Source organism: Coturnix japonica, chromosome 1 (assembly GCF_001577835.2).
Source record: "Coturnix japonica isolate 7356 chromosome 1, Coturnix japonica 2.1, whole genome shotgun sequence".
Taxonomy (NCBI): Eukaryota; Metazoa; Chordata; class Aves; order Galliformes; family Phasianidae; genus Coturnix; species Coturnix japonica.
The window spans coordinates 98,747,233-98,774,417 of NC_029516.1; the positions used below are offsets into that span (position 1 = coordinate 98,747,233).

The 27,185-nt window shown below is 41.1% G+C and overlaps 1 protein-coding gene across 5 annotated transcripts in view; it reads left to right on the forward strand.

Moving 5' to 3' along the window:
* The first annotated feature begins 4,965 nt into the window (after window positions 1–4,965).
* Window positions 4,966–27,185, forward strand: part of PKNOX1 (PBX/knotted 1 homeobox 1) — a 41,910-nt gene continuing 19,690 nt past the window's right edge. The window contains exons 1-5 of one of the 5 annotated variants that reach the window (XM_032449126.1): window positions 4,966–11,168; window positions 12,898–12,981; window positions 17,910–18,011; window positions 20,637–20,764; window positions 21,969–22,140. In XM_032449126.1, the coding sequence (XP_032305017.1) occupies window positions 17,961–18,011; window positions 20,637–20,764; window positions 21,969–22,140 (351 nt within the window). In that variant the 5' untranslated portion in view covers window positions 4,966–11,168; window positions 12,898–12,981; window positions 17,910–17,960. The other 4 variants (XM_032449127.1, XM_015883391.2, XM_032449124.1 and 1 more) reach the window with 4 other exon arrangements.

Consider the following 27,185-nt stretch of genomic DNA (forward strand, 5'->3'; position numbering starts at 1 on the left):
TCTGGAAACTCAGATTAGATTTAAGAAGAGGAAAAATGTTGAATATAAATAAGATACAGGCTTTATCACTTATCCCTTTTTGAAGGAAGCAGAAGGGAAACATCACACAATAACTCCTAAAGGGACGGACGGCATCATGATCCCGACACAGAAACTCCTCAGAGTAGTGCTGCACTGCAGTGCCAGCTCTTGGTCTGAGCCCAAGCCCTGCTGTGGGACGTGAGCTCTTAATTTCTCCAGAGGGAGTGTTCCCAGCTGAGTTACGCAGATCTCCATGATCTAGTTCAAGCGAAGCTTGACGTTTATTTAGACTGAGTTAACTCATTAATTTCAGCTTTAAAATCTTAAAAGCCATATCCACCATAAAATAAGTTGCACATTTTTCCCAGGCTCCTCCTATACCACGTAAAGTTGTGGCTGCAGATGTGAATGTGCTGTGCTTGCAAACAGGGCACACAAAGTTTGCTTTTTGGAATGCTCTCCGAACAGCCAAAGGACATCTAAGTAGCTGACATGTCTTATTACATACTTTTTCCCTGAGAGTGTTGAAAGAAGAAACTGGTTTGCTGTAGAGATCTCCTATTGTAAAGAGATTATCACCTAAAAACTCACCTGATTTTTATGGAAATCTGGCCAAAACTCTGCTCTGCTTAGATTATTCCAACTTTATCACTGCAACCCTGGTCTTCATTCAATGAGTGCAGATTGCTTTCTCCTACATAGGAGCCCATCCCTCCGCCTCTATGTGAATATTTCCCTTGAAAGCTTAATTAGGAAAGAGTTGCAAAGGGCACAATCAGGAATAATGTCATGTATCTAAAAAGAGAAACCTCCTTTTTCTGAAGAAGTTTAATGCATATAAATATTGTTTTGTGCACACAGTTGTAATAGGACTTGGAAATGAGTAAAGGATGCCACAGTAATCTCAACCTGCCGAGCAGCTGTATATGGGATCCAGTTTTGCCTTCTGATACACATATGCATTCCTGCTATCCGTAAACTGCAACTGAAAGGGTGTTTCAGAGAAGAGATTTGGAGAGTGCTTTTCTCATTCAGTGAGACAGGACCTTAACAGCTTAGTGTCTGCAAATATTTGGTCTGAGAGTGGGGATCTGGTACTGTTCTCAATAACCAAGTAAGGCTACAACCCTACAGACATATCCGTACTTGCTTTAAGTAATGAGCTGTACTTAGAGAGTGTATTTAATATGTCAAATAAGAAGAAAGTAACAGCAATTTGAGAAGCTGAGTGTTCTGTTACTTGCAGTTTCCACCCTGAATAATACTCAACCTAATATTTATGTACTTGTAATTTGTAGTTACAAAGGATTTAAATGACATTTTATTCAATTTTACATGTAGATTTTGTTTTTATGACTAGAAATTAAAAAGGCCACCTATCCTTTCCTCTGATTCATTTTCTCTTTTGTTTGCTTTTTGTTCCCCTTTGAATTACTCTTCTCAGTTACTTCTTCATTCCTTTCCCTTGCTCCTGTCCTCCCAGTTCCTCCTGTTTGCCAAATGTTGCCTTGTCATTCATAGTGCCTTTCTTAAATCCTCATCTTCTGGAATCGTTTCGGCTGACATGTTTTTTAACAACAAGCTCCTTAGCATCTTCGAGGGCTGTACCAGAGAGACCTGAAAGCAAAATGGAAAACAGGGACCTCTTAACAGCAGCTGTGAACAGAGAACTTAGAGATGGTCAATGGGGAAGCATGAGTTAGATCAAGGGTGACTTTTAGGTTAATTTTGTGTGGAAATGAAATTCATATGGCCATGTCATGCCCCATCCCTGGAGGCATTCAAAGCCAGGCTGGATGTGGCTCTGGGCAGCCTGGTCTGGTGGTTGGCGACCCTGCACATAGCAGTGGGGTTGAAACTAGATGAGCGTTGTGGTCCTTTTCAACCCAGGCCATTCTATGATTCTATGATAAAGTTAGCTGACTTTAAGGCATACACATGTAGGCAGTGAGGCTGGTATCATCATAGCATCATAGTATCATAGTCTCGTGCAGGTTGGAAGGGACCTTAGAGATCATCGAGTCCGGAGGAACCCATGGGAGGTTCGAGCCCTGTGTAGCAGGAAAGCCGGCACTTCTACCACTTGGCGGCGCGGACAGGGGATGTGCGAAGCCGGGTGGATTGGAGAAAGGCCATGATTTTGGGACTGAAGGAGTTAGAATGTATATTAGTACTGCAGAAAATGTTAGCGACTGAAGAGAATACAACACAGAATAAACTTAATCATCACAAAAAGGGAGGCCCATGAGACAATTGCTGATGGCCATAAAGCAATATTGATGTAAGTTATGTTTAATCATCCCACCCCAGATCGAAACAGGCTGAGGCAGCATCCTCAACATTGTGCCAGCACTGTGGCATCGAAGCACATGACTACCAAGTACAAGCTCCCTGAAAACAGGTGCCCAGGAGAGTTGTGGAATGCCCCGTTCCTTGGAGGTGTTCAAGACCAGTTGGAGGGGCCCCTGGGCAACCTGATCTAGTAAATGCTCGTATGTTTTGGTGGGCACCTGCCAGCAGGGGGGTTGGAATCTATGGCACCATTGATCTTGCAGGATCGCCTTCCTAACCCGGGTCATTCTGTGATTCAAAAGACACCTCTATTTCTCCGTCTCTCCCACCCTTACAACACTCCACCTCCATGTTACAACAGTCCCCACCCCCATGTGCTGTACTCCCCCTCCCGCCCCCTCATTGCATATTCAAATGAGCAGTGCTTCATTTCGCCGCTGTGTCCCTCCGCCTCCCTCCCCGATCGCCGCCTCGGTTGGGGAATTGCTCTCTCTTTATGGTGGCGATGTCCCCTCCCCGCCCTAAGCACTCCGCCCCCTTTCTCCGCTGCATATTGGGATGATGGCGCAGATATGCGTTCTTGTGCCTGTTGTCGTGTCGTGCAGCGCGGCTCCCATTGCCGAGCGTGTGTGGTTGTGAGCCAGAGTATAGCGCGCGTCGCGCGCGGGTGCGGGTCCGATTGCTGCAGCCGCGTCAGTGCTGACGAAGGATTTGGCACCCAGGGAAGCGCTGGTCACTCATAACCCGCTCCAGCCAGACCAGCCGCCATGCCATTCATCACCTGCCGCACCGGATCCGCCGTCCGCGCCGCCGGGCTCACGGGCCCGCTCTGCCGCCTCGCCGCGGGGCTGAGGTGGTCGAGGGGGCCGGCGGGCCCGGCAGAGCGGCACACGGGGTGAAGGGGGAGCCCGCATCGACGGCTTCGACCCCGAGGGGGAGGTCAGGAGGCGACGGCGCGGCGGGCAGGCGCGGGCGGGAGGGAGGAGGGAAGGAGGGGGGAGCGAGGAAGTTTCTGAAGCGCCAACGCTGCGGCTACGGCCGTTGTGTGGAGGCGGCGGGAGCGCGCCGGCGGGGCGGCCCCAGGACGGGCGCGCGGGGAGGGGACAGGCGAGAGGGAAGGGGGTAGGGCGCGCGGCGGGGGCGGAAGGAGGGAGCGGGAAGAGGAGGGGAGGTTTTTGGCTTGGCTTGCGGTAGGATCCTTGTATCATGTGTTGGCAGCGCTTCGCGCCCGTTGTGGGTGTGTAGGGAGAAGCAGGGCAGCGGGAGCAGCCTGCAGAGCGGGGCGCTCACGGCTTGTGCGAGTTGGCTGCGGAGCACATCGTGGCATCGCCTCCATCGCTGCCTTTGGACAGGCCCGGGCACCCCGTTGGTGGTGATGATGGAAGATGATCAGGGGGATGGAGATGATCACAAAGATGATCGGGGCTGGAGCACCCTTCCCCTCGGTGAGGACAGGCTTGGAGGGAGTTGCGGGTTTGTTACAGCTGGAGAAGAGAAGGTTGCGGGTTGACCTCATTGCCAGCCTTTCAAGTACCTGAAAAGGGAACTTTACTCCCAGGTTGGGGGGAGTAACTCTTTGGAAAGGCGCTGACAAATAGCAGGACACGCAGGGGAAATGGTCTTTAAGTGAAAGAGGGAAGATTTAGTTGGCTTGTTAGGGGGAAGGGCTTCACTAGGAAGAGTGAGTAGGCCTGGAACAGGCTGCCCAGGGGAGGTTGTGGATGCCCCGTCCTTGTTGGAGGGTTTAAGGCCAGTGGACGGGCCGCTGGGCAACCTGAATCTAGTAAAGGTGTGAATGTTTTTTTGGTGGCCCTGCCAGGCAGGGGGTTTTGGAATACATGATCCTTGAGGTCCCGTTCCAACCCGGGTAATTCTGTGATTCTGTTTGAAGCTCATTGCCTCCTCGTGTGTTTCTTCGCTTGTCTGACGTGTGTGGTTTTTTGGGTGCTGTGGTGGTGTTGTGCCCAGGTGCATGAGGGGTGTGGGATGGCAGTCAGGTGCTGGGCCTGCCCCAGCCAGCCAGGCTTTGTGCTTCCACACAGATGTAATGCGGGCCCTGCCGCGGGGTGAGCTCCCAGCACTGGCTGCATCCTGCTGTGCGCCAATGGGGGCTGTATCACTAACAGTATGGCCAGGCCTTGATGGTGCTGGAGTATCAAACAGCAAGAAATGCAGCGAGTGCGTTTTCTAAATGACTGTAAAAGCAAATTGCACAATTATCCTTTTCTGGGTCTGTGTGTAACCATATATAGTCATTAAGTTTAGCAGTTCGTGGTTATTCCATCTGAAGACTCAGTTTTCACTTTTCTTGGTATGACAATGTTTTAATTCTGGGGGTTATTCTGAATTTCTTCACATGTGCCCCGTTGGTTTGTTTTGTGTAGCGTATGGTGTGTTCTCTCAGCAGACTGCTTGCTGCTCTGCATCAATCCGTGGCATCTTATGATGAAAATAACCCCATGAAAGCTTCAGTGTAGGTTCACACTGCTTTCCTCACGTAAACTTCAGTAAATGGTGGATAGAATGGTGCTGTCGTAGCCTGCAGCTCCTCACAGAGAGTGGAGGGGTAGCACTGAGCTCTGCTCTCTGACAGCCACAGGGTCTGAGGGAACACATGGAGCTGTGTCAGGGGAGGGCAGGTGGGGGTGAGGGAAAGGCTGTGCCCCAGAGGGCGGTGGGCATGGAACGGGATGCACAGGGCTGTGGGCGCGGCCCCCAGTGCTGGGAGCATATGCACTCTCATTCCTGGTTTGATATTTGGTTGGTGGTGTGTGGAACTGGGAGTTGGACTTGATGATCCTTATGGGTATATTCTAGCTTGAGATACTCTGTGATGTTGTTTGTTGGGTATTGTAGGGGTCCTTACATTTTGTATTACTGCTAAAGCTGCTTTATTTATGTGTATATAAATGCATATTATGTATACACACACACATATACAAACTTCACTTTGTCATATTAGCTACAGTTGCTGCTGCAGCAAATGTGGGAGTGTTTGAGATGCAGTTCAGTTCATGGAGGGGTGTGATTCTCCTCCTGTTATTGAGCACACACCAGAAGTGAACAATCTGCAGGGCCTGTGGTAGCGAGGTGCTGGTGGCACCATTATGTCCCAAACAGAGAGTGGTGCAGCCCAAGCTGTATTTCATAACGTCGTGTAGTGCTGCGAGAGCCAAATGACACCTCTGCAATAGCAGCGCATGTGGAAGCTTGCAATAAAGCAGATGAATATTTGGACGTGAGGCCGGCTCATTTTTAGCGTGTGAAATTTACAATTCCGTGGCTGTGATTCCTCTCTCTCGCAGCAGCTGGTTGTTTCAGCGGCGCTTGTTGCAAGGTTGTAGGCTAACAAATGCGAAGTCTCACGGGAGGTTGTTTTACCACAGCTCAGTGCTGTACGAAATGTAAAACAACGTATTGTTCTTCTAAGCAGGGGAGTCCAGGAGCAAGAAGAAAGCTGAGAATGGAGTGCCTTCCTTGGCTTGTTTGCTGCCAGATGTTATCCAAGTGTTTTATTCTGCCCATTACGGCTCTCCATCAGATAATTAAATGCTAAAGGATGCACGTTTGTTGGCTGATTCTTCACTAAGGCTGTTTCGTATCATAGCTTTGTAACACCACAGTCGCAAATAGAGCTGGAAATAGGGTAAAAAACAGACAGTCTGGAAATATCAGTCTTTTTCATAGTGGCGCTTTACTGTTTGTTTATCAAGATAATAAATGGGGATAACTTTGTTTCTTTCCTTCATCTAGTTTCTTATCATCTGTATGTGAGCATGGGTCGTTGTTCTTAATATAGTAACTACTCCAGGCTGTAATCTCCTTTTTCTTCCTATATACATGTGTAAAAAGGAATATTTAGTATTAAAGAGGGAGGCTATTTCAGTGCTTACACACTAAAAAGAGATAATCATACCCTTAGCTGGCTACTGAGACAAAAAGGGTGTCTGTGATTCACTGTGAATATGATGACTTTTTGCTGAGAATGAGGGATACATTTTTCTCTGTACCACTCAACTTTAATTTATATTGTATTTGGGAGCCCTTTGAATTCCATGCATTTTATTTTGGGTACGGAGGGAATACGGAAATCTGGCTGTACTTCATATCCTGCTTAGGTTTTTTGAAGCAAACAGAACAACGGAAAAGGGTATTACTATACTTAGCTCTGAAAAAAGTAAACTCCGAGTCTCTTATATTCAAAAGAAGCAGGTTTATAAGACGTAAATTGGAGTTTCATACGTATTTAACGTGCTTAGGGAATGGAGAAATGAATATGTTGTGTGATTTCATAGAGTCATTGAGGTAGGAAAAGATCTCTAGGTTCACCCAGTCCAACCGCAAACCCATCCCACCATGCCCACTGCCCACGTCCCTCAGTGCCACATCCACACGGCTCTTGAACACCTCCAGGGATGGTGACTGCACCACCTCCCTGGGCAGCCTGTGCCACTGCAGCACTGCTCTGAGAATTTTTTTCCTAATATCCAGCCCCTCTGGTACCACTTGAGGCCTATTCTCTATTACTGTTACCTGGGATAATAAGCCGACCCCCACCTTGCTACAGCCTTTTTTCAGGTGGTTGTAGGGAGCAATAAGGTCTCCTCTCAGCTTCCTGCTCTCTGGAATGAAGAACTTTATAACTAAAGAACCACCAGATCTGTCTATGATCACATAGTTCATGTGTTCTGGCCCACTTGGGTGTCTGTGGGTCATGACACCAGCAGTGGCAGCAGATCTATCCTGTGCGTTGTTTTTTCTTTTGTTTTCAGTAGATTATTTCTTAGTCATTCTGAAATTTGCCATTATGAGTATGTTTACTCCGGAAAGTTTAGGTTAAAATGAATCAGCATTTTGAAAAAGACATTAGGAGAAAGTAAACATGTTAATGAAAACAGGAGGGAAAGTGCTTTTTTGGCTTATCTAAGAGCAACTCAGCACTTGGGTTCTAGAGCTTAGAATAGCAGAGGAGGGGGAAAGGGAACATATGCATTGACATAGCACATATGGCTGCACCTAGAGGAACTTTCAGCCAATGACAAGCTCTTGGAAAACTGGATGAAGTACATAACTTGGCAAATGTTGATTAAATTGCTTTAATATTCCATGTATCTTGAGTATCACCCTGTGTGTTGGTGGCTGTGCGTCACCTGACTGTGCAGTCATCATCTGGACTAAGCAGTTAAGCATGATGCCTCCTGCAGCGTTAGGCAATGGGTAAGTTTAATCCTATGTAGCCTTTCTCATTTGTGCTTCTTCTTCAACCCCAGAGTGTAGCGGTAATGATGGAGTAGTGAAGGCTGGTCTTTGGGGAGGGTGGGAAGCAGAGGCTGGAGCCTGGAGGGAATGAAATAAGTCCAGGAGCCTGAAGAAATTACAAGTAGTCATAACTGGAGGGAATGAGAAGTCAGTTGGGTGAGGAAGAAAAGTGAATGAGGAATAAGTATGGTAGGTGGCTGGGGAGCCCAACGGGTGTGGATGGGAGAGCCAGGTTGCTCATGTTCAACCAGATGTTGGAGTTAAAAAAGAGAAGTTGGTGGAAAACTTGCTGGTCAGATTGTTTGGCAGATACAGGACTGGGATTTCATGTTGCTTTAGTTTATTCAGCTGGCACAAGTCGGTGTTTCATTGAAGGGCTCCAAAATCTATTGAAAACCATTATTTACACGCAGTGGTGAGGTGCTGACACAGGCTGCCCAGAGGGGCTGTGGATGCCCCATCCCTGGAGGTGTTTCAAGGCCAGGTAGGATGGGGCCCTGGGCAAAATACTACTTGTCCTAGCGGCTGGCAACACTGCCTGTGGCAGGGAGGTTGGAAATTGATGATCCTTGAGGTCCCTTCCAACCCAAGCTGAGGACATAAAGATAAAACTATTGATACTGGAACATTCTAATCTTAAGCATTTTAAGTGTTCAAAATGTGTTCAAAGTGTTCAAATAGAGGGATTTTTGCTTACATATTCAACATCTCAAGTCCATTTTAATGGCAGTTGTTAGTTTAATAAAACTCATCATCTTCAATCGTATGTCAGTATCATTATGGTTTGTCTGTCATGGAATCATTAGAAACATTTAAGAGTTTTGTGATAAGAACATTAGAAAACATCCGTGCCTATGAAATGACTTCCTACATAAATGTCTTGCTATTACTGTAAATATTTAATAGAAATAAAGATGTAGTAAGATTGGTGCTTATTTTGTGTCTTCTTTATGAAAATATCTATAAACACAAAACACGATTAATTTCAGTCACTGGGTGCTGATAGAAATCACAACTAAAAGAGCTTGCCAATGCTTTTTGTTTAGGTGAAAGGAGATGCTGCAGTGAGCATCTCCAGAAGTAAGAGCCATGACAAGCTTGTGGGGTTATCCCACAGGCTGCAGTGGCAGAGACACAGAGCTGGGTATAGCGCATGGGCAAAGATGGTGTTTGTCCACTCAGGGAGGTGGGGAGGGTGGGCTTCTGCTTTATTAATAAAATTGTGTTTGAAAAAGTGGTTAAGTATCATTAGGTAGGAGAGTTGTACCAGAATCAGTTCTGGCTGTGTAACTGCTGACTCAAACCCTCTGGTCTTCAAGGGTTCTTCATTAGTCTTTCTAATGCAGTACTCTTAATGCTATAGCAGCAAGTCAGATGCTGCGCTATCAATTTGATAGTAGGAAGTCTAAAATACTACGATGGCAGCTTGAAGGGGAAAAATAATTCTTTGCCATCCTGTGATAAGTAGACAGGTGTGAGGAGTTCATGTGGTAGGATACACAAGCAAGGACCATGGAACTCCTTCAGTTTGCAGTGTTAAGAAGAAAAAGTAGCAAAAGAGTCATCCTTTACAGTGTGGACAATTGGGAATGAATGAGAGTGGTGGGAAATATTTTTGCTTCCTTGTGCTCTAATCCCTTAGGAGTCTCGGAGCAATTAGGGAAAGAAGCTTTCCTTTCCCTCACATTTTGTTTTCCTTTTATCAGGATTTCTTTCTAGTCCCCATAATTCTTTCCTACTACTTTATGGAGCTAATAAAGCAGCATCAAATTACAGTGTGTAATGGGTAGGAAAAAACTGAGATGCTGCAGGAAGTTTCTTGGATTGGAAAACCTTTTAACAGTTGGAAGTATGAGGTTTTTGTGCCTGTGAGGATTACCTTCTGCAATGCCAAGAGCTACCTGCAGCCAGGATACCCAGCATGCTGAGGTGGCATCATTTTATGACTAGATTGGAATAGAATTCTTTCCCATTGTTAAGAAGCACAATGGTAAATAGGCAGTACAGCCATGAACATGAGCCAAGATGATGCATGAATCCACAGAAACATGCTGGTGCAAACCCAGAAGGTGCAGGCAAAATGAAGGAGCTGGAGTTCTGGACAAGACCCATCTGCTTTCATTGTTGTGCATTGAGAAATGTATATTGCCTTATGCATCCTTAATATCTACTTAGTAAGTAATAGTGTGTGCTTGTAAAGTGGCACCGTGTTTTATATATGTAGTATTTTTTCATATTTAGTACCTGAAAATAGGAGAATTTCCAGAATCCCTTTAAAATACAGAAAGCAGTGTGCTCAATGAGTGTGAACTGCTAAAGGGGCACACATCTTTTCATGAGATGCTCTGTTGTTCACAATAGTGGAAGTTGGAAGATAAAACCTGTGATACAAATACATTGTGTGCCTTCTTATCAAATGGAATGATATGAAGAAAAGGATGCTGTGGAGAATTAATGGAACAACGAAGCAGTACATATAGCATTGAAGATGTCTTGCTGAATAAAGCCCATATCATAGGGTTGGAGGAGACCACTGAGATCGTCTAGTCCAAATATTGGCCCATCACCATCAGTATTTACATCCAAGGTTCAACATGCAAAAAATGGTAGGTTGAAGCCTCAATTTCTGAAAAACACATCACCCTTAGCAATGGATTTTAATGTCATTTTAATTTTCAGTTTCTTAAAGTGAACGGTGCACTCTTCTTTACGTTTCTTCTCATCTTCATCCAGATTAATATATAAATAACTTTATTACATCACCAAACAATAAAGGGAAAAAAGTGACACAAAGTAAATCTCATTTTACTGCAGCAGAAAATTGGTTTTGTGGCTTTTTTTAGGGCTCTTCTCCCAAAGAAATCGACAGCGTAGCTGTTGTGTAATAATCGTTGAGCTGTATTTGTGTATTGTAACTCCCCGAGGCAGGTATTATACTCCTGAACAGGAACATAATCTCTCTGAAAGTATAATATTTCTAAATAACGACTGTACTTTGTAAGTACAGAAGATGGAGGAAATGAAAGTCACCTCTCTGCTGAGTAAGGACTGCATTCTCATGGAGTGCACTTGTAATAAACTTGGGTGCATCAACTTCACATTGATTTGTTTGTCTTAATTTTACTTAATGTCTCTTAGTAGGCAGGTCGATGGAGATAAATAACCACTGCAGCAAAGGTAGAATGAACCCCTGCTGGCATGTTGTCATATCTACTCTGTGTTTTACTTTGTTATTTTGGTTTGAATCTGCAATAATGTAAATGTGTCTTGCCCTTAATGTATGTTAATATCTGTAGATCTTAATGTACAGACAGGTCTTTGCTTCTTATTGGCTGGCATTCAAAGTGAAAGTGGCTGAAGACAGGGCTCGTTTGTGCTTGAATGAACAAGGTTGTATTTTACTTCATAATAAATACCTAAGTCTTTAAGTGGCAAAGCAAGTGGCAGTTTGTTCTGGTTTCATAGTTAACTGTCTTCTTTGTGTTGACAACATGATTTTAAAGCTTGTCTGCAAGAAGAGTAAAAGGGAAAAAACAAATGGACAACAGTAATTCAAAGTGTGGGCTCCACAGTGCCTTGTCTCCATCCTTTAACAGGTGAGCTGCTCCCTGTTCTTGCCTCCTCTGAGGTATGTGGGAGGACATAACATGCAAGCTCAGATCTCTATCATTTTCTCCTCTCCTATGTTTTAGGGTAGGCTTTGTAGTCGTAATTGCTCTCAGTTGTCTTCTGGAAGAAAGCAACATGACTGCAATGTCTTCTTGCTCCTCTGCCCAGTTTTCTCCTCTGTGGCATCTTTCAGCTGGCCCTGCATTTCTTCAGTACTTTCTTCATTCTGCTCTCAATATCTCATACTCAAGGTCTTGCCTATTTGTGGAGTTTCAGGGAAGGCTTTGAAAGCAAGGACTGCTTTCTTTTTTGTACATCATATTTTTTCAGTGATCAGATCTGTAAGCCGTGATGCTCTGGGTTCTTGGCTGCCGCTGTTTCTGGATGGAAGAAACAGGCTTTTCAGATTCGTGATGGTAAACCAGACGTTTTAGACACAGAAAAAAACAGATAATCCCCATTTATTTGGCAGTGACCTACATTCAGAAGATTCTGCAGAGAATGGGAAATGATTATTTGCAAGTAGCTGAGGAAAGTGAAAAGGAGTACCAAAATTACAGAAGGTGAAAAGTGTGCGAAGAAGGGAATAAGACAGAAATGAAAGTTGTTCTTGGGGCACACAGGTCTTAGACAGCTGAGGACAAAGAGAGACCTTCAAGGCTTCGTGAACAGGCGTGTCAGTGTGGGCTGGGGCTCCTAGGTCGATATTCCATCTCTTAACAGTGGCTAAATCATATAATGCCTCACTGCTTCCTAGAGTGTCTTCTCAGCTCTTTCAGAGTTTTCATGAGCTGTGGATGGTGTCTGTGTTGGCTGGCCCTTAGTGTTTTGTGTGTCTGTGAACTGACTTGGAAAACAGTATGTTATACACTATACACTGATAAATGTTGGTTCAGAAACGTAGATACCAACTTCATCTCACTTTCAGAAATGTTGGAGTTACTTTTGTTTCAGCTCTTACACACTCAGCAAAACTGGGAACACAAGAACTTTTCCTGTGTGGGGAACAAAGATAATCTGGTTTAAGAGCCAAACTGTGCGATAGTCGTCATTTCAGATGGCCTTTGCACAAGGTTAGCATCAGTAACCTCCAGTGAGAGTTTTGTAGGCATTCTGGAGTACTTTTCAGCTAAATATTTTTACAGTCCTTGCTACTTTGCTTTCATGGTCATTACAAGTCTTCTAAAGTAGCTTTAATGTATCAAACAAGTGCTGTGGAATTAAATAAAATTAATTGTAAGTGGAAATTTTTGTGAAGCTTTTTTAAACTTGCTGAATAAATGTAGCAGAACCCGCCTTCTCTAACCCTTCAATACCGATGATGGCACACACTCCTTCGTATGCTGCTGGTGTTTATCATGTAGAAGATTGCTTGATTATAGCCATCGCTGGAACACATTCCACAATCAAATCAAAGTGTGATTATGAAAGAGATTTAAATTGGGAAATGAAAAGTCTTTGCCCTTTCTTGGCTTCATGCTGACTTTTGATGCGGAAGGGCTTCCTTTAAAACTCCGAGCTGAGCTGTTCCTATTAGTTTTACCTGGGGATGTGTCTTGTCTTGTCGAAGCAAACAGAGAGTAAAGTATAAAGGCTCAAAAGCAAGCGAGTCAACTGAATGAGTGTAGCATTCTGTATTTTCTTTAATCATCTTCAGTCTCAGAAAGCATGTTATATGTTGTTGTCTCCTCTGAACCTTTTTCTGTTGGTTCCCAGGTTTCTGTCGTGCACCTGGTACATCGGTGGGACTCACTCTGCTGGAATGAGATAATGGTGTCCTCAACCCACTGAAGGAGAAGGGTGAGCAGGTTTCTCCCAGCTTATGTTTGACTTAGAAAGCCATGCACCATGGTAGCTATACCATTGCATATTGTGATAAGAAGTGAAGCAGGTTCTAGATGCTTTTCATATGTCAAGCAAGCTCCCTGTTTTAATTTTGTTTCTATTGAACTTTGAACGTTAGCTGTAAGAATGCTTGTTATACTCTACATGCTGACTGAAGTTAAGAATGAACGAACAAATAGCCATACGGAGTCTGCCAGTCCCCCATTTCTGTCTGAAGTACTTCAAAAGAACGTATGTTGTGGGAAATTAAAAGGAACAATTATGTGTTAACAAGTTGGTTGGGTAGTTTCTTCACAACCCTAAGACAGTTAGTGGTTGGCTTAGGCCCTGAAGCATAACTATTTATATCTCTTACAAACATCTGTTGTAGCTTGTATATGTTAAAAATGATATTACTGAGCTCCAAGAGCTTACTAGCACCTTATGTTAACATTACTGGGTGGTCCCTGTGCTCTTAATTATGAAGGAATGAGTAGAGCAAGTGAGGAGTGGTGGGCATGAACTAATCACTTTTTCTAAAGTGTTTCAGCTCACCTTTGAGCTTCTTTCTTAGATATACTCCCTAATTTGCACAAAGGCTGCACGCTTTGAATTATGATCACCCCTCTTAATTTAGCTTCCTTTTTAGCTTACGTTTTACCTCCATATTCATTTCTGTTAAAGGCTTGAATTTTTGTTCCTTTCACTTTTGTAGAACGCAGAGGTTTTGCAAACTCTCTTTCATCACAGATGTCAGTGGCGTTTCTGATTGCAGTTCATGTGTCAGCCTCCAGTTTACATGACCTTAGGTATTTCCTTGGGTTTTCCTCACACTTTGTTCTCAAAATAAATAAAATGAGAGTTAATCCAGTTCAGCGTGAAGCAGTCTGGCAGACCCCTCTCAGCCACCATATATTTATTATTTGTAACTCTTTAAAGTATAGCATAATTTAACTCTCAATTTCTTTAACAAAGAATAACTGGAATTTTTAGGTCTAATTTGTCTAGAAGTCATGTGTGCTTAGGCCCAATTCAGATACCTTAGGGCATATAGCACTAGGTATAGCTGTGATGGTTAAAGATGGTCCTGCTGTGAGCTGATAATCACCACACATGAACCAGGAATTACCACACGTGAGCCAGAAATTACCACACTAAGAGGTCAGCCAAGAGCAGGGGTTGTGTGAGTGCACAGTAATGTGCCTCAGACGATATCAGCTGGTTTGCATCATAGCCACCTTTAACAGAGAGTGGAATTAGCCTGGCTCACTTTATGTAGAAGGGATCAGAAGTCATTCACATGTTGGTGAGCTCAGGGTAGGGCTGTGGAAATAATTAGCTCTGGCAGGGTGGCAGTGATAAACATCTGGGAGTGATACCAGCTTCATCCAGCATCACTGTTTGCAGAATGAACATCTGCTTAGGCTGTGTATCTGCTAACTGGGACTGGATGCTGTATCCTAAATGAGCTTATAAAAGTCAAATGTGTAAATACTTTTTAAGTTATTTTTCTTCAAGTCTAATGTAGTTTGTTTCTAACCACTACTGGATAATGAGATGTTTCTCTTTAGTGAACTCAAGTAATTCCTCAGTTAATTGCCTTAATTTAAGTGTGTCATTAGCTCAATTTGTTCTTCTTGATTTGCAGTAGTTTTCTTCACTAAATCTCATCAGTTGCTATCTTGCCTAATAGCTTAATCTTCCACTACTGTAATTATAAGTCAGAGGAGAAGCTCTTATGGGAAATAACAAATCTACCCATGTAGAATCATTTCCAGCCATTCCACAGAGAGAAAAGGGGGCTAGAGCCCTTTTTGGTGAGATTATCTATGGATCTAGCTCAAGCCTCTGCACTTCTTTTTTTCCTTTATTTGAACTAAGGGATTTCTTAGTGTGGAATATCTTTTCTGTATGGAAATGTGGAAGGAAGAGTCAGTCTAGAAGTTCTTATCATATCCTATTGTATTCACCAGTTTGAATGTGTTATCTTCGTTGCTTCTCTCTTCCTGTTGTTCTTTGTGTCACTAATATTATCTCACACCTTTGCTAACTCTAGCCCATTCCAAAGGTACTTTTCTTAAACTGTTTTACCTTATTTCCTCATTTCTAAGAGCTTATCTGTCTCCCACAGCCAAACAGTTTATTTAGTGACATTTTGCAAGGAATTCTTCAACTTGTAAAATAATCTTGAAATAGCGTTTACTATTTAATGATTGATGAATGCGATCTGTTCAAATGTTTTGATTTTGAGGATAGCCTCATCTCTGCTTCTGGTGTCATGGTCAGTAATGGAATGTGCGTCTTTAGGGAAAGAAAACAGGACTTTATATGTGCCTTTTGACTCTGTCAAAGTAGTCAGTCATCAATGTTGTGGTTGTAAGCTGTTCTGAAAAACAAAACGTTTAAACACAAGGTAAATGCCTACATATTTTAGAATATGTTTCCTTCAAGTTCGTTTGAAAAGGCATCTACGCTTAGGTATCTGTTTCAACTTTAATATTGAATGGTTCACAGCTATAAAGAAGCAGTTCCGAGGTATTTCTATCAGTGAGTGTGTTCATGCCTTTTCCGTGTTGTTGTGTTCCTCTTCTGATGGGAAATTAGTGGGTTTTTTTCAGAGCTTTGAAGTAATAGATACTGTTGTCCTATGAAAACTGAAAGCTCAGGTGAGATTTAAGCTATAAAACTAAGTAAAATGTAACAAGAAGTTTGAAGTGTTTCTTGTTCTCTTTGGTTCTACAGTGTAATAGTAAAGGGCTAAATAACATTCATGTTACTTGATGTTACTTAATGTTTGGTTTAGAAATATTAAAAGAACTCAAAGAGTTGTTGTTTCTTTGGTTGGTTTGTTTTTTTGTTGGTGGTAGTTCGTTGTGCTTTGGGGATTTTTAATCTAAATCTTAAAATAATAAGTGATGGCTCATTTGAGAAGGTCTCTGTTCTTTGTAATCCTTTTTTATTTCCTCTTTTATTGGATTTTTTTTTTCTTTCAGTGCAGTGTTTAAATAAAATCCAAACATTTTTTTCTGCCTTCTGTTTTGAAAAGGAATCGTATACAAGGAGGAAATGTTGATTTACTTTTCCTCTTCTGTCCAGAGCCTTCTTTGTGATTGGCCTTCTCATTGTTTAATTGTTCATATTAATGCCAGCTATGTATTCAAGTAGAGTACAGCTTGTGTAGTTGTATATGAGTAATTATCACTTGACTGAAGTTCAAATTTTAGTACTGCACGTAAAGTCTTATTTATGAACATGAAATACTAATAAGAATTCATGTGCTGTATATAATTGTACAATATGTTGTATTGCTGAGCTAAAGCATACATTAGCATTTGAGAAAGTAGATTAGTGCATTATTAAAATGGTAAAGTATTTTGTAATGTGGATTTAGCTAATAAAAAGTTGAAGTTTTTCCTAAGTTGTTCCTTATATAATGTTTCATGTTTTAGAAAGCAAATGTGTTAGAGAGGAAACTGTAAGTCAAATGGTTGCAAAAGAGCATTGCATATTAAGGTAGAAGAGCAAATGTTACTAGAAAATGCAAGAAAGATCACTCAGTTGTTTGGGTGAGTTAAAAGGAGCTTTGTAACTCAAAACTGTAAGATTATGATGTCTTTTGCTTGGTGTGTTGTGTGTTGAACCCTCTGCCACCCAAAAGCAGATGGTGTGGGGATGATACCAGTGGGCTGTTGTATTAGTCTAAGCAGAAAGCCTGATTTCATAATACTTCTATTAAAATCCAAAAATGTATTCTTTGTGTTAGTATCAAATTGAATTTAGGGGTCACAGGGATTGGAGACTTTGTTCTGTTGATGTTTTTTCATACTTTATTAATGATACAGTGAAGTATTTGTCATAGGGAAACACAGTGAAGCTGTACGAGAGAAAGTTAGTTTCTTCTCCAGTAGTATTTGTATAAACAAAAAGTAAAAGCAGTAGAATGGGAGTCATGCCCACTGGATTGCGATAAACTTCTCTGGTCTTCAGGGCTGGTTTTTAATAAATAAATAATCAAATTAATTCCAGTTTGATTAGAACTTTGTGCAAAGTAAGGATAGAGGTTAGTCCTGAGGAGTTATGATCCATCTCTGTGCCTGAAACCGTGAAGTAATTGAGGAAGGGAATGCTGAAACTTGCTCCGTGTTTCTAAATTAAACCTGTACTTGTGACTGTTGTGATCTACAGGGAAAAATATCTGAAACTGTAGAAATTACTCGTCAAAATGGTCGTATATTTTAGTACTGCAGCAAGGTGAAGGAAAGATTTGAAAACAGTTGAAAAGTTTGTAGTGATTGGATCCATTACAAAGGAAATAGTTTTCATTTCAGATCTTAAGCTGGAGAAAATTCTTATATCTCATTTTTCAAGACTGAGATTAGTGGAAGAGAGCACAAAAACTAGAAGGAAAGCCTGGATGAAATCTTCTTCAAGACATGAACTCTGGTTTTGTTTTTTCCTCTCTTATATCAATATTTTTATAGTAGCTAACCATTAAGACTCCTGCAGGTCAAGGAAAATGGAGTTCTGTGGTGATAGTTAATGTTAATGCCTTAATGGACTTTGTGATTTTTATTGTAGTGTCTGCTAATCTGACAAGGAAGTGAGAAGTAAACGAATAGTTTGATGGATAACTCTACCTGGTGTTGATGATATACTAAATATTGTCTTTCTAAAAATAATTTGAACTCCTCTGGGTAGCAGACTCCAACTAATGCTTAGAGCACATGACAGACATGAATTGATTTGTGTCATAAATCACATGGAAATGAATATTTCCCAAAGTATTAAATGATGAAGAAAATGATGCTTCTGAATTCTGAAGTCCCTTTTGAAAGTATCTTTTGCAATTGGATTCTAAATGGTCTCTTCTGTAACACTACTTTTTTCTTCTTTTTCTTTTTTAGAGTATTTGTTTGTATTGATGATGATTTGATGCAATTAACATTTTCTTAACCATGATGGCAACACAGACATTAAGTATAGACAACTATCAAGATGGACAACCGGTAAGATTGGTTTTCTTTCTCTATGAACTGACTGTTGGCAAGAGAAAGAAACCATGACTTTAATGCCTGTATTGGCATTACTTAAGTATTTATTTTTGTTTGTAAAACAAGATATTTGAAGAGATGAGCTAATATTCTGTAATACTTTTAAATAATTAATAAAGACTTTGTTGATCCTTGTGTGACTTTGTGTAACTTCTGTTGGATTGGTTAGATAAGGAATTTTATTCCAGTTCTGCTCTAGGCGATTTGTGCGCTTCATGTTCTTACTTTTAGGAAAGGCAAGTTGGGTATCCTTAATATTTTGTGTTCGTGATTCTTTGGTGTTCTTTCATGTCTGCAATTATAATAGCCAGTTGACATTCAGGCACGTGTAGACAACTTGCTTTCAAGGAATCTAGAATTATATGCTAGTTTGAATTGAAGCAATTAAGCAGGAGACTGGTAAGACTTAGTTGCTGTAAGGAAGTTATAGGTAAGAATGGATGATTCGGAAGCTGATCAACGATACTCTGTTTTTTTATTTCTGAAAACAGGCAGATGAAGTAACAAAGCATGGTGGGTTATGTTTGGTCATGATGTTTCTTTTTGTACAACAGGAAATGTATTGCAACAATTTGAATTTCTAAACTAAAATACTGTTAGCTGGAAACAAGTCATGCCAGTGGCCTGTAACCTGAAGACCTGTCTTTGTTACTACGTGTCATCCCTAAGCAGTAAATACAAGTACTTCTGTCAGCAGATGGCAACAATGATGAACAGAAGGAAAAAAAAATGGCAACTTTTTCCATTTTACGACAGAAAAAAAATGTTTATCTGAATGCAGTCCTGTATTACTGCTTTCATTGTTGTTGTTGTCTGCTGCTTTTATTGCAGTTCTGATTTCTCTCTCCTCTCACCTGCCTTACCCCTTTCACTTTATTCCCTTGGCGAATACATGCCACCCTGTGACACTTCAGTGAAAGTAATGCATGTTTTTGTAAAGAGCATACTGGTTGTTTTCTTTTGATTTGTTTCATGACTTAAGCTCTCAGTGACCATATAAGCAGGTAGTTTTGGTGCCTACTTCTTTAGTAGCATTGAAAAGACCCACAGAAAATAGCTCTCGGTTTGAAGTGAGCTATTTCCTCCCTCTAGCAAGACAGAGCCCTCACTGAGCATAATCTCCACCTTCAAACAATGCAGATACATGGGTCAACGTTTATAATCACTTATATGAGTCACCTCCTTCTGTTTTGCTCCTCCCCCCTTTTCATTAGCCAAGAAGGGAGTTCATTAGTTGCATCATTTTTGCAAGCATTCTGGCTCTAAGTTCACCTGTGCTTGCTGAGGAAGCTTTTTAAGAGGCAGGATGCTGTCTTGGGCTGGATGCTTTGTTGCTTTCTCAGTTCTCTATTTTTCTTGAAGGTGGGTGGTCCTGACAGGTAATAAAGCACAAACCCTTCTCTTCTCTCAGACCCTCACTGGAGGTAGTGCAAATGCCTTTTGCTTCTGTCGTGTGCAAATAGGTAAAATTGTATTAGTTTCACTGGAGCCCTCTCAGAGGGTTCCTGTCGGGGCTGTGCTATATGTAAAAAGGGCATTGCACTCTCTATATACATGGCGGTGTCAGTTCTGAATATGGGGGGAGACAGGTAGCACCTGTCTTCTATTCCAGACAAAACTTCTTAGGGTTAAAGCAGAAAAGGCTGCTGTGACTCCTTGTCTTTTATGGAAGTTGCTATTTCCATCATCAGTAACACCATGATCATGTAAGCAAGGCCTTCAAGGCACTGCCAGCCAGCCAACACAATGCAGGCCTGGGTAGAAGCTGTGGCTGTATGTTGTTTTTTCACCAGGGGCAGATTGTGTTACTGTGCTCTGAAATAGAGTTGGTGAAGCAATCCATGCAGTGTAAGCAAACAGTTGAATGTGCAGATACTAAGGTGGGGGCAGTGGGCTGGAAGAAGCCATAGGGAAGCAGAAAAGCTGTCCCTTGGAAGACAAGTGTTCAGCTGCAACCGTGCAGCTAACAGAACAGCAGTGTGGGAGGTAGCAGTTGTTGCCCCCAGGTGGGATCAATTGTGGTAATGTGAGGAGGTATTTCACACTGCCAGGGTGGCTGTGGAATTGTTTAGTCATTTAGGTAGATTTGTAGGTCTTAGTGTTCTTTTTCAGTAACGCTTGAGATATTTTTTCAAGCTTCTTTTCAGGGGAATTACTGCTACCCCATCTTTTTTTTTTTCCTTTCTGCTTTATTATTGGAGTTCTTCCTGTTGTTTTCATCCTAAATGCTTTTTATGCAGACATCCTCATAACATTTTTGGAGCAGTGTATTCTAGCCCTTCTAATCTACTCAAAAAACAGTTGCTTCAGAGGTGAAATGCTTTAACTTTTTACTGATATCTGTCATTCCCATTTTAAAGCTGAGAGCTGTAACTTAAAGTGACCTTTACACTACTCATCAAAAAGTCTCAAGGAGTAAAAGAGGTTTTTTGTTCCTACCGTGGCTTCTTGTGTTATTGCCAAGTCATGCCAACCTTCTGGCAATTTAGTAGCCCTTTGCATTGCTTTTTCTTTAGAAAACAGTATGCTTATTTTACGTCAAGCATGCAGATTTACTAATAACTTATCCTTTTTCTACAGATGCAAGTAGTAACAGAGTTAAAAACTGAACAAGATCCAAACTGCTCTGAAACTGATGCAGAAGGGGTGAGTCCTGCCCCTGTAGAATCTCAAACTCCAATGGATGCAGACAAGCAGGCCATTTACAGGTAGTAATGGACTTGTGCTCTGTCTTTTGAGGGGTAAAGAAGAGAGGAATTCCTATTTTTTAACATATGCTAATAGAAGGCAGCTTAGAAACTGATGATTTCTTGGTTATATGTCTCAGTAGTATGCAGGGAAGGGAGGAGATCAGTTTAACTTCACTGTTGATTTTTAGCCGGAAAAAGAAAAAAAAAAAGAGCAAAAAACCAGCAACCTTCCTTTTATTATGGGATTCATTCTAATCCAGCATAGCTGTAAGGATGTTCTAAGCTTGGCTGCTTTTAAAGAGCAAGTGTCATTTAGCATACTATTCAGGCAGTTGAGCTGCGCTCACTGTAGAATATACAGTAGTTTTTATCTTTAATGTGGGATTTTTTTAATTTTTATTTTTAATTTATTGTAATTATGTCAGTTTTTACTCACTTTTCTCTAGGGATAACAATCTAGAGCCCAGTAATTGACTCAAACTGGATTGAATGTTGATGTATAAACACAGTAATTGGAGATTTTTTCCAATGTTAAGTGCTGTGCTGAGTGATACTGTTCTCTTTTTATGAGGTTGTGTTCTTTCATTTTTCTTTCATTTTAAGTGCTTTATAAATACGTAATTATTACCAGTTTGCAGTTAATTTAAAAAAAAAATAGAAAGACATATCCACTCATCTTTATAATTGTGCTGACAAAAGCTGCTTCTGCTCTGACCCATCCTAAACACTTTATTGGAGGCCTCCAGGTATAGTCTGCATACTATTGCCAGTTCTGTGAAGTTATTTGCGATGAGTAAGTAAAGCCCATGTTGAAGAATAAATGAATTTTATCTAAAATAAATGACTTTAGACTTAAAAGAAAACATTTAGATACGTATTCATCCTACTTATAAGTCTAAACCACTGTTTTAGTGTGCTGTATTTAACATATCTGCTTATTTACAGTGAATTATATAGTATTTCCTAGCTCTTTGTTTTGTGATTGTTATGTTTATTTAGATAAATTTATTTTACTGCTTTACTTGCCCGTAGGTTATGTGGTAATGGAAAACGGAATAAAAAACTTTCATTGTGTTCCGCTATAGCCAGCGGTGCTATGTGCTGTCTCATCTGAGACTTGACTTCTGTTTCTTATGACTGACTGTTACCCTATGTGAGCTAGATACATGACTTTTCAGTATTGTAACTAGAAGTGACTAGAATATTTTAACTTCTATTCTAGGCACCCTCTATTTCCCTTATTAGCACTATTATTTGAGAAATGTGAACAATCTACGCAAGGATCGGAAGGCACAACTTCTGCAAGCTTTGATGTAGATATTGAAAATTTTGTAAGGAAGCAGGAAAAAGAAGGAAAACCCTTTTTCTGTGAAGATCCAGAAACTGATAATCTGGTAAGTATAAGCTGTTTCTTTCGTGTCTGCAACAATCATCGTGTTTGCTTCATTATTGTTTCGTATCTCAGCTGATGCTTATAGTTTCTCCTCTGATGATTCTTCCTACAAGTGATGTTCCTTCATGGTTGCTTCCCTTATGTGTTTCTAGTCTGTCTGAGATCAATGTGCTGGGGATCACCAGAAACATGAGCTTGCCTTAGCCATGTTGACTCTGCAAATTAATTTTAAGGTGTCAAGCATGTGACCTGTGTTTATGATAAATGTGTCATCGGCATAAGTTTTTCTTTCCCAACTCTTTTTCAAATCCGGATTCATGTAGTTAATGAAGAAGATGTTATAAGCTTAGAAAATGTAACGTTTTGACTTTTCTCTTACATGCCGATGTTGTCTTTGTTTTCTGTATCTTCGATTCTGAAGATTTGCAGAAAGTGATCAAGATGTGATTTCTGTGCTCCCTTTGTCTCCCTTTTGAATCACATTCCCTAGAGAAAAGCTCCCTTGCTATGTTTGTACCTAAACCAGCAACCTTCTTGTCTTTGGAGTCAATTCGTAACTCAATTTTATGCTTGAGAGCACTAAATTTATAGGGGTCAAGTGTTAATCTGCAAGACTTTTAGTTTTGGAAGACTAGTTCCTTTATGGAGGCTGTGCAGTAAAACAAGTCTTTATCTTTGAGTCTACCTCATAGTCAGTCTTCAAGCGTGCTTCTGTAAGACTCTCTTATCACTTGTCTTCTGGAACTGTTGATTTTACAGAGACTTTTATTTTCAGTTTGGAAACGCTATGAGGCTCAGATATGCCCTTCTGGTGGGAAAGTAGCTGAAGGAGAATGTGTAATGTGATACGAAACAGTACTCTCAGTATTAGTATAAAGGCTTTCGGTTTATAAATAAAGACTCGGCATTGGCCACGTACACCCAAGTTTATAGCTATAACAGAATTGAAAGCCCCAACATTTCATTTTCATATCTTAATGATTAGATCTTTGTAGGCAAATTTTGATGTAGCTGGATTGATAAATATTTACTGGTAGAGGCAGTGATTTAGTAATTTATGAAGAGATGGGTATTAACAATATACGTAGTAACGCAATTCCACGCGTCAAACCCTGTTGCAGGATGATCATTGCCACTGCAGGAAATAAAAATAGAATACAAAAGAAGAAACATTACAGCAAAAGGAAATAAATGATAATTCTTTTCTTTAGTTGCTTTCCTAGCGTAAGAAACAGTGGTATAGCTTTTTAACTTGAAATGTCAGTGGTATAACACTGTATTTATGAAATACTTGTAGAACTATGATTATTTTATAAATGTAAGCAGAACATAAATGTTTCAGAACTGTTATAATAACACAGCCTGTCTGTGAAGAGTATCACCCCTCCATTAGGATGCAGAAATCTTTGGCATGCAGCTATGGGGCACTGGTAATACATTTCAGATCATTTTTCAACAGGAAAGCATTTGTGCAAATTAAAATAATAATGTTTTGCTTCAAATGGGCCATTTCTTTCTGGAGAAGACTAAAGGCAAGCTAAAATGAGAAAATGATTAAATAAGGACTAGTTTAATGGGTAGTGAAATGAACTGGAATCGTACTGAGCTGCTAGATTCAGAGAATTGCAACCAGCAGCATGAAATCCTGTTGAAGGCCACTCATGAGTGGTGTACTTCAGGGACTGATACCACGACCAATATCATTTAACATCTTTGTTAATGACCTGGGTGATGGGATAGGTTGTACAAAACAAGGAGGAGTGGCTGGTGAAAGGGAGCTGTGCCACCTTTCACAGGGACTTTGACAGTTAGAAAAAGATATGGCAGCAAAGAGTCTGAAAGAGAATTCTGCAAAAGGAAATGCCAAGTCTAGGGAGAAATAACTTCATGTGTGTGTTTGTGCTACAGGGTGCTTTCCAGGTGGAAAGCAGCTTTGCAGAAAAAGAACCTGAGTGCCCTGATAGACACCAAATCTGATGTCCATCAAATACAAGCCATATACCAGATAGGGTTTAACAAAAGCAAGTGTAGAGTCTTGCACCTAGAGAGGAATAATTGCATACACTAGTACAGGTTGGGGAATGACCTGCTGGAGAGGAGCTCTGCAAAGAGGGACCTGGGCGTCCTGGTGGACGACAGATTGACCATGAGCCAGCAGTGTGCCCTTGTAGCCAAAAATGCCAATGGCATACTGGGGTGTATTATAAAGAGCGTGTCCAGCAGTTTGAGGGAGGTGATCCTCCCCCTCTTCTCTGCCCTGTAGTACAGTACTCCTCATCTGGAGTACTGTGTCCAGTTCTGGGCTCCCCAGTACAAAAAAGACAGGGAAAGAGTCCAGCAGAGGGCCACAAAGATGGTGAAGGGCCTGGAGCATCTCCCCTATGAAGAAAGGCTAAGTGACCTGGATCTGTTTAGCCTTGAGAAAAGAAGGCTGAGAGGAGACCAGGTCTCTAAATATCTAAGGTGTGGGGGGCAAAGTGGTGAGGCCAGGCTCTTTTCAGCAGTGTGTAAAGACAGGACAAGGGGAAATGGACAGAAACTGGAGCATAGGAAGTTCTGCACGAATGTGTGCAAGAACTTCTTTATGGTGATGGTGACGGAGCACTGGAGCAGGCTGCCCACGGGGGTTGCAGAGTCGTCTTTTCTGGAGATGTTCAAGACTCGCCCTGACTAACCTGTTTGTGACTTCAGTGGTGACAAAGTCTCTTGGTTTATGTGGTATTTACTATTATTGATGGGCTTTGCAGATCTGGTTGACTTTGCTTGAAACGAGTGAGGAAGTATTTGTTTATGTCTTGTGTCCCATGGCCACTGAGATCAGTGCTGTCTGTAACTGGAACCACATTGAAAAATCAACTTATCTTTGGCATTGAATTCCTGATGTATAGTTGCATTGTTAGTGATGACTTTCTGTTAGTAGATACCAAATGTAATCTGAGTGTGGCTTTTCCTCTGCCTGTCCAGGGGGCCGGGGTCTCTGTGTAGCTGGTATTCTGGCAGGCAATTCACTTTGTCATGGGCAATGGGCAGAGGAACAGAAGGGTTTCTGTCGAGTTTTGAGATATCTAGAATGTTCTTCAAACGATTTTTCAGCTTGAAATACTGATGGTTGGACAGAGAAGTCTGTAGCTGTGTTTAGTGGCAGATTTTTCTTCATTGTGCCACATAAATATATGTTTTTATATAGGTTAAAAGTCATTTTTGTGTAGATTAAAAATTACGTTGTAGTAGGGAGGGGTTCTAATATGGGGCACCTTTGTGATATCTTTTTGATGTACTTCCCTTTTTAATTCTAATGATAAATAAACCATTCACTTGGGAGGACAACTTAGCAGAGGTTGAAGGGTGGAGCAAGTAGGCCAAATACTGGTTGTCCAAATGTGCTCTTATCTCACTGCAGCAGAATCAAGTTAGTAAGATGTATATGTTTGCTTAGTAGCAGTCATTCAGATTGGAGCCAGAACTAAACTGAGATGAACTGAGCATTACAGTGCTCTAAAGACTCATGCAGGTCTTATTAGAACAAGAGTCACAGGCCTGCCTTAGGTAAGGAAATGTGTCACTTATTCAGCTGGTTCATTTCTTTTTCTTTTTTTTTTTTCTTCTTTTTTTCTTTCCCCAACACAACTGCTCCATGTAGGCTTTGTGACAGAGCTTTGAGCCAATGGGTTCAAAGTGACAGAAACTAATTTCAGTGTTTCTGCCAGCCTTAACACTCTTTGTTTCAAGGATGTTCCTGGCCCGTATATTGCTAAGTCTGGCTTCTCAACCAAGTTTCTACCCTTTTTGATTATTTAAAGGGAGAGATTCTGTTCTTTAACCTTCTTTAATCTTCATTAGTAAGCTCTAACTTTTGGTTAGCCCTGAAGAGGTCAGTGAATTGGACTAGATGATGTTTGAAGGTTCAGTTGAACTATTCTATTCTTTCTCATTAACCACACAAACAGCTTCAGTTGGTGATCTTAAAACAGCATGGCAAAGGGTTATGATCACAATATAAAAATAGTAAAAGATCTAGAAACACTAGGTCTTTTATTTTCGTAGTAGCTCGCCCAATAAAGGCTTTGTCAGATGTGTTGTCAAAAAGGAGCTCTGGCAATGAAATAAATGGAGAGCATTTCCATTAATATTGGTGGCTTTTGGGTTAGGTCAAATTTTGACATTTGGCTTGAGCCTACTTAGAAGTACAATAATTTCCTGGAGAAGCATTTGGAAAGAGTGAGGGAATAGCACTTTCTCATGTAATGTTTTTTCAGTAAATGAATTTTTGAGGTACTCTGTGAAATGACCTGGAATTAAGCACACTTGAGTTTGCATAGCTAGCGCAGTGTTCCTAATCTTTTTCTGTATATGCACCATGTAACAGAGTCCGCAGCAATTTGTGTTCAAATACCACATAGCTAAAAAATAAATGCTCAGGCTGTACTGTGTCTTCCCTGACTTGCAGAATGTCAGTTGTCTCTTCCTTTGTCTGAGAGATGTGTGAGATAGATTTCTTTATTCCAAGGAAGAGTGTGTCACTGGAAAAAGCAAAGTTTAGTTCTGAGATCTCTTGAAAGAAACTCAATAAGCTTTAGTGCCAGCTTCTGGATGGCTCTTTTCAGCTTGTCCTCAGTTGTAGGATGTCTTGACATTCTGTTTGTCTTTACTTTTAGCACAGCTTCATCTTCCAGTCATAAAAGGTAGTTGTCTTTGGACTGAAACTCCCCCAAGGTTTCCAGTCCATCCCTATTGAAAACATAAGGAAAGTGACTCTTCTTTGGTCATTTGTGTTATTGCTCTCTTACAAACATTGTCCTCAAGTAGAACTTAAAAACTGGACCCTTCCAACTTCATTAGCTCTACACAGGTTAGACTATTTATGGAGGTAGAAGAGAGAAGTACAAGGTGATGATTTTGTGCACTGTATATTTCTTCTCTATATATGTATGACACAGAATGTTGTTGAAGCCAGAATTGAGCTCTACACTAATTTTCAGGTTTTCAGTAGTTTTGTTCTTTCTGATTCTTAGTCATTCATTCTGTCTGTTTCTTTAGCAGGCTTTC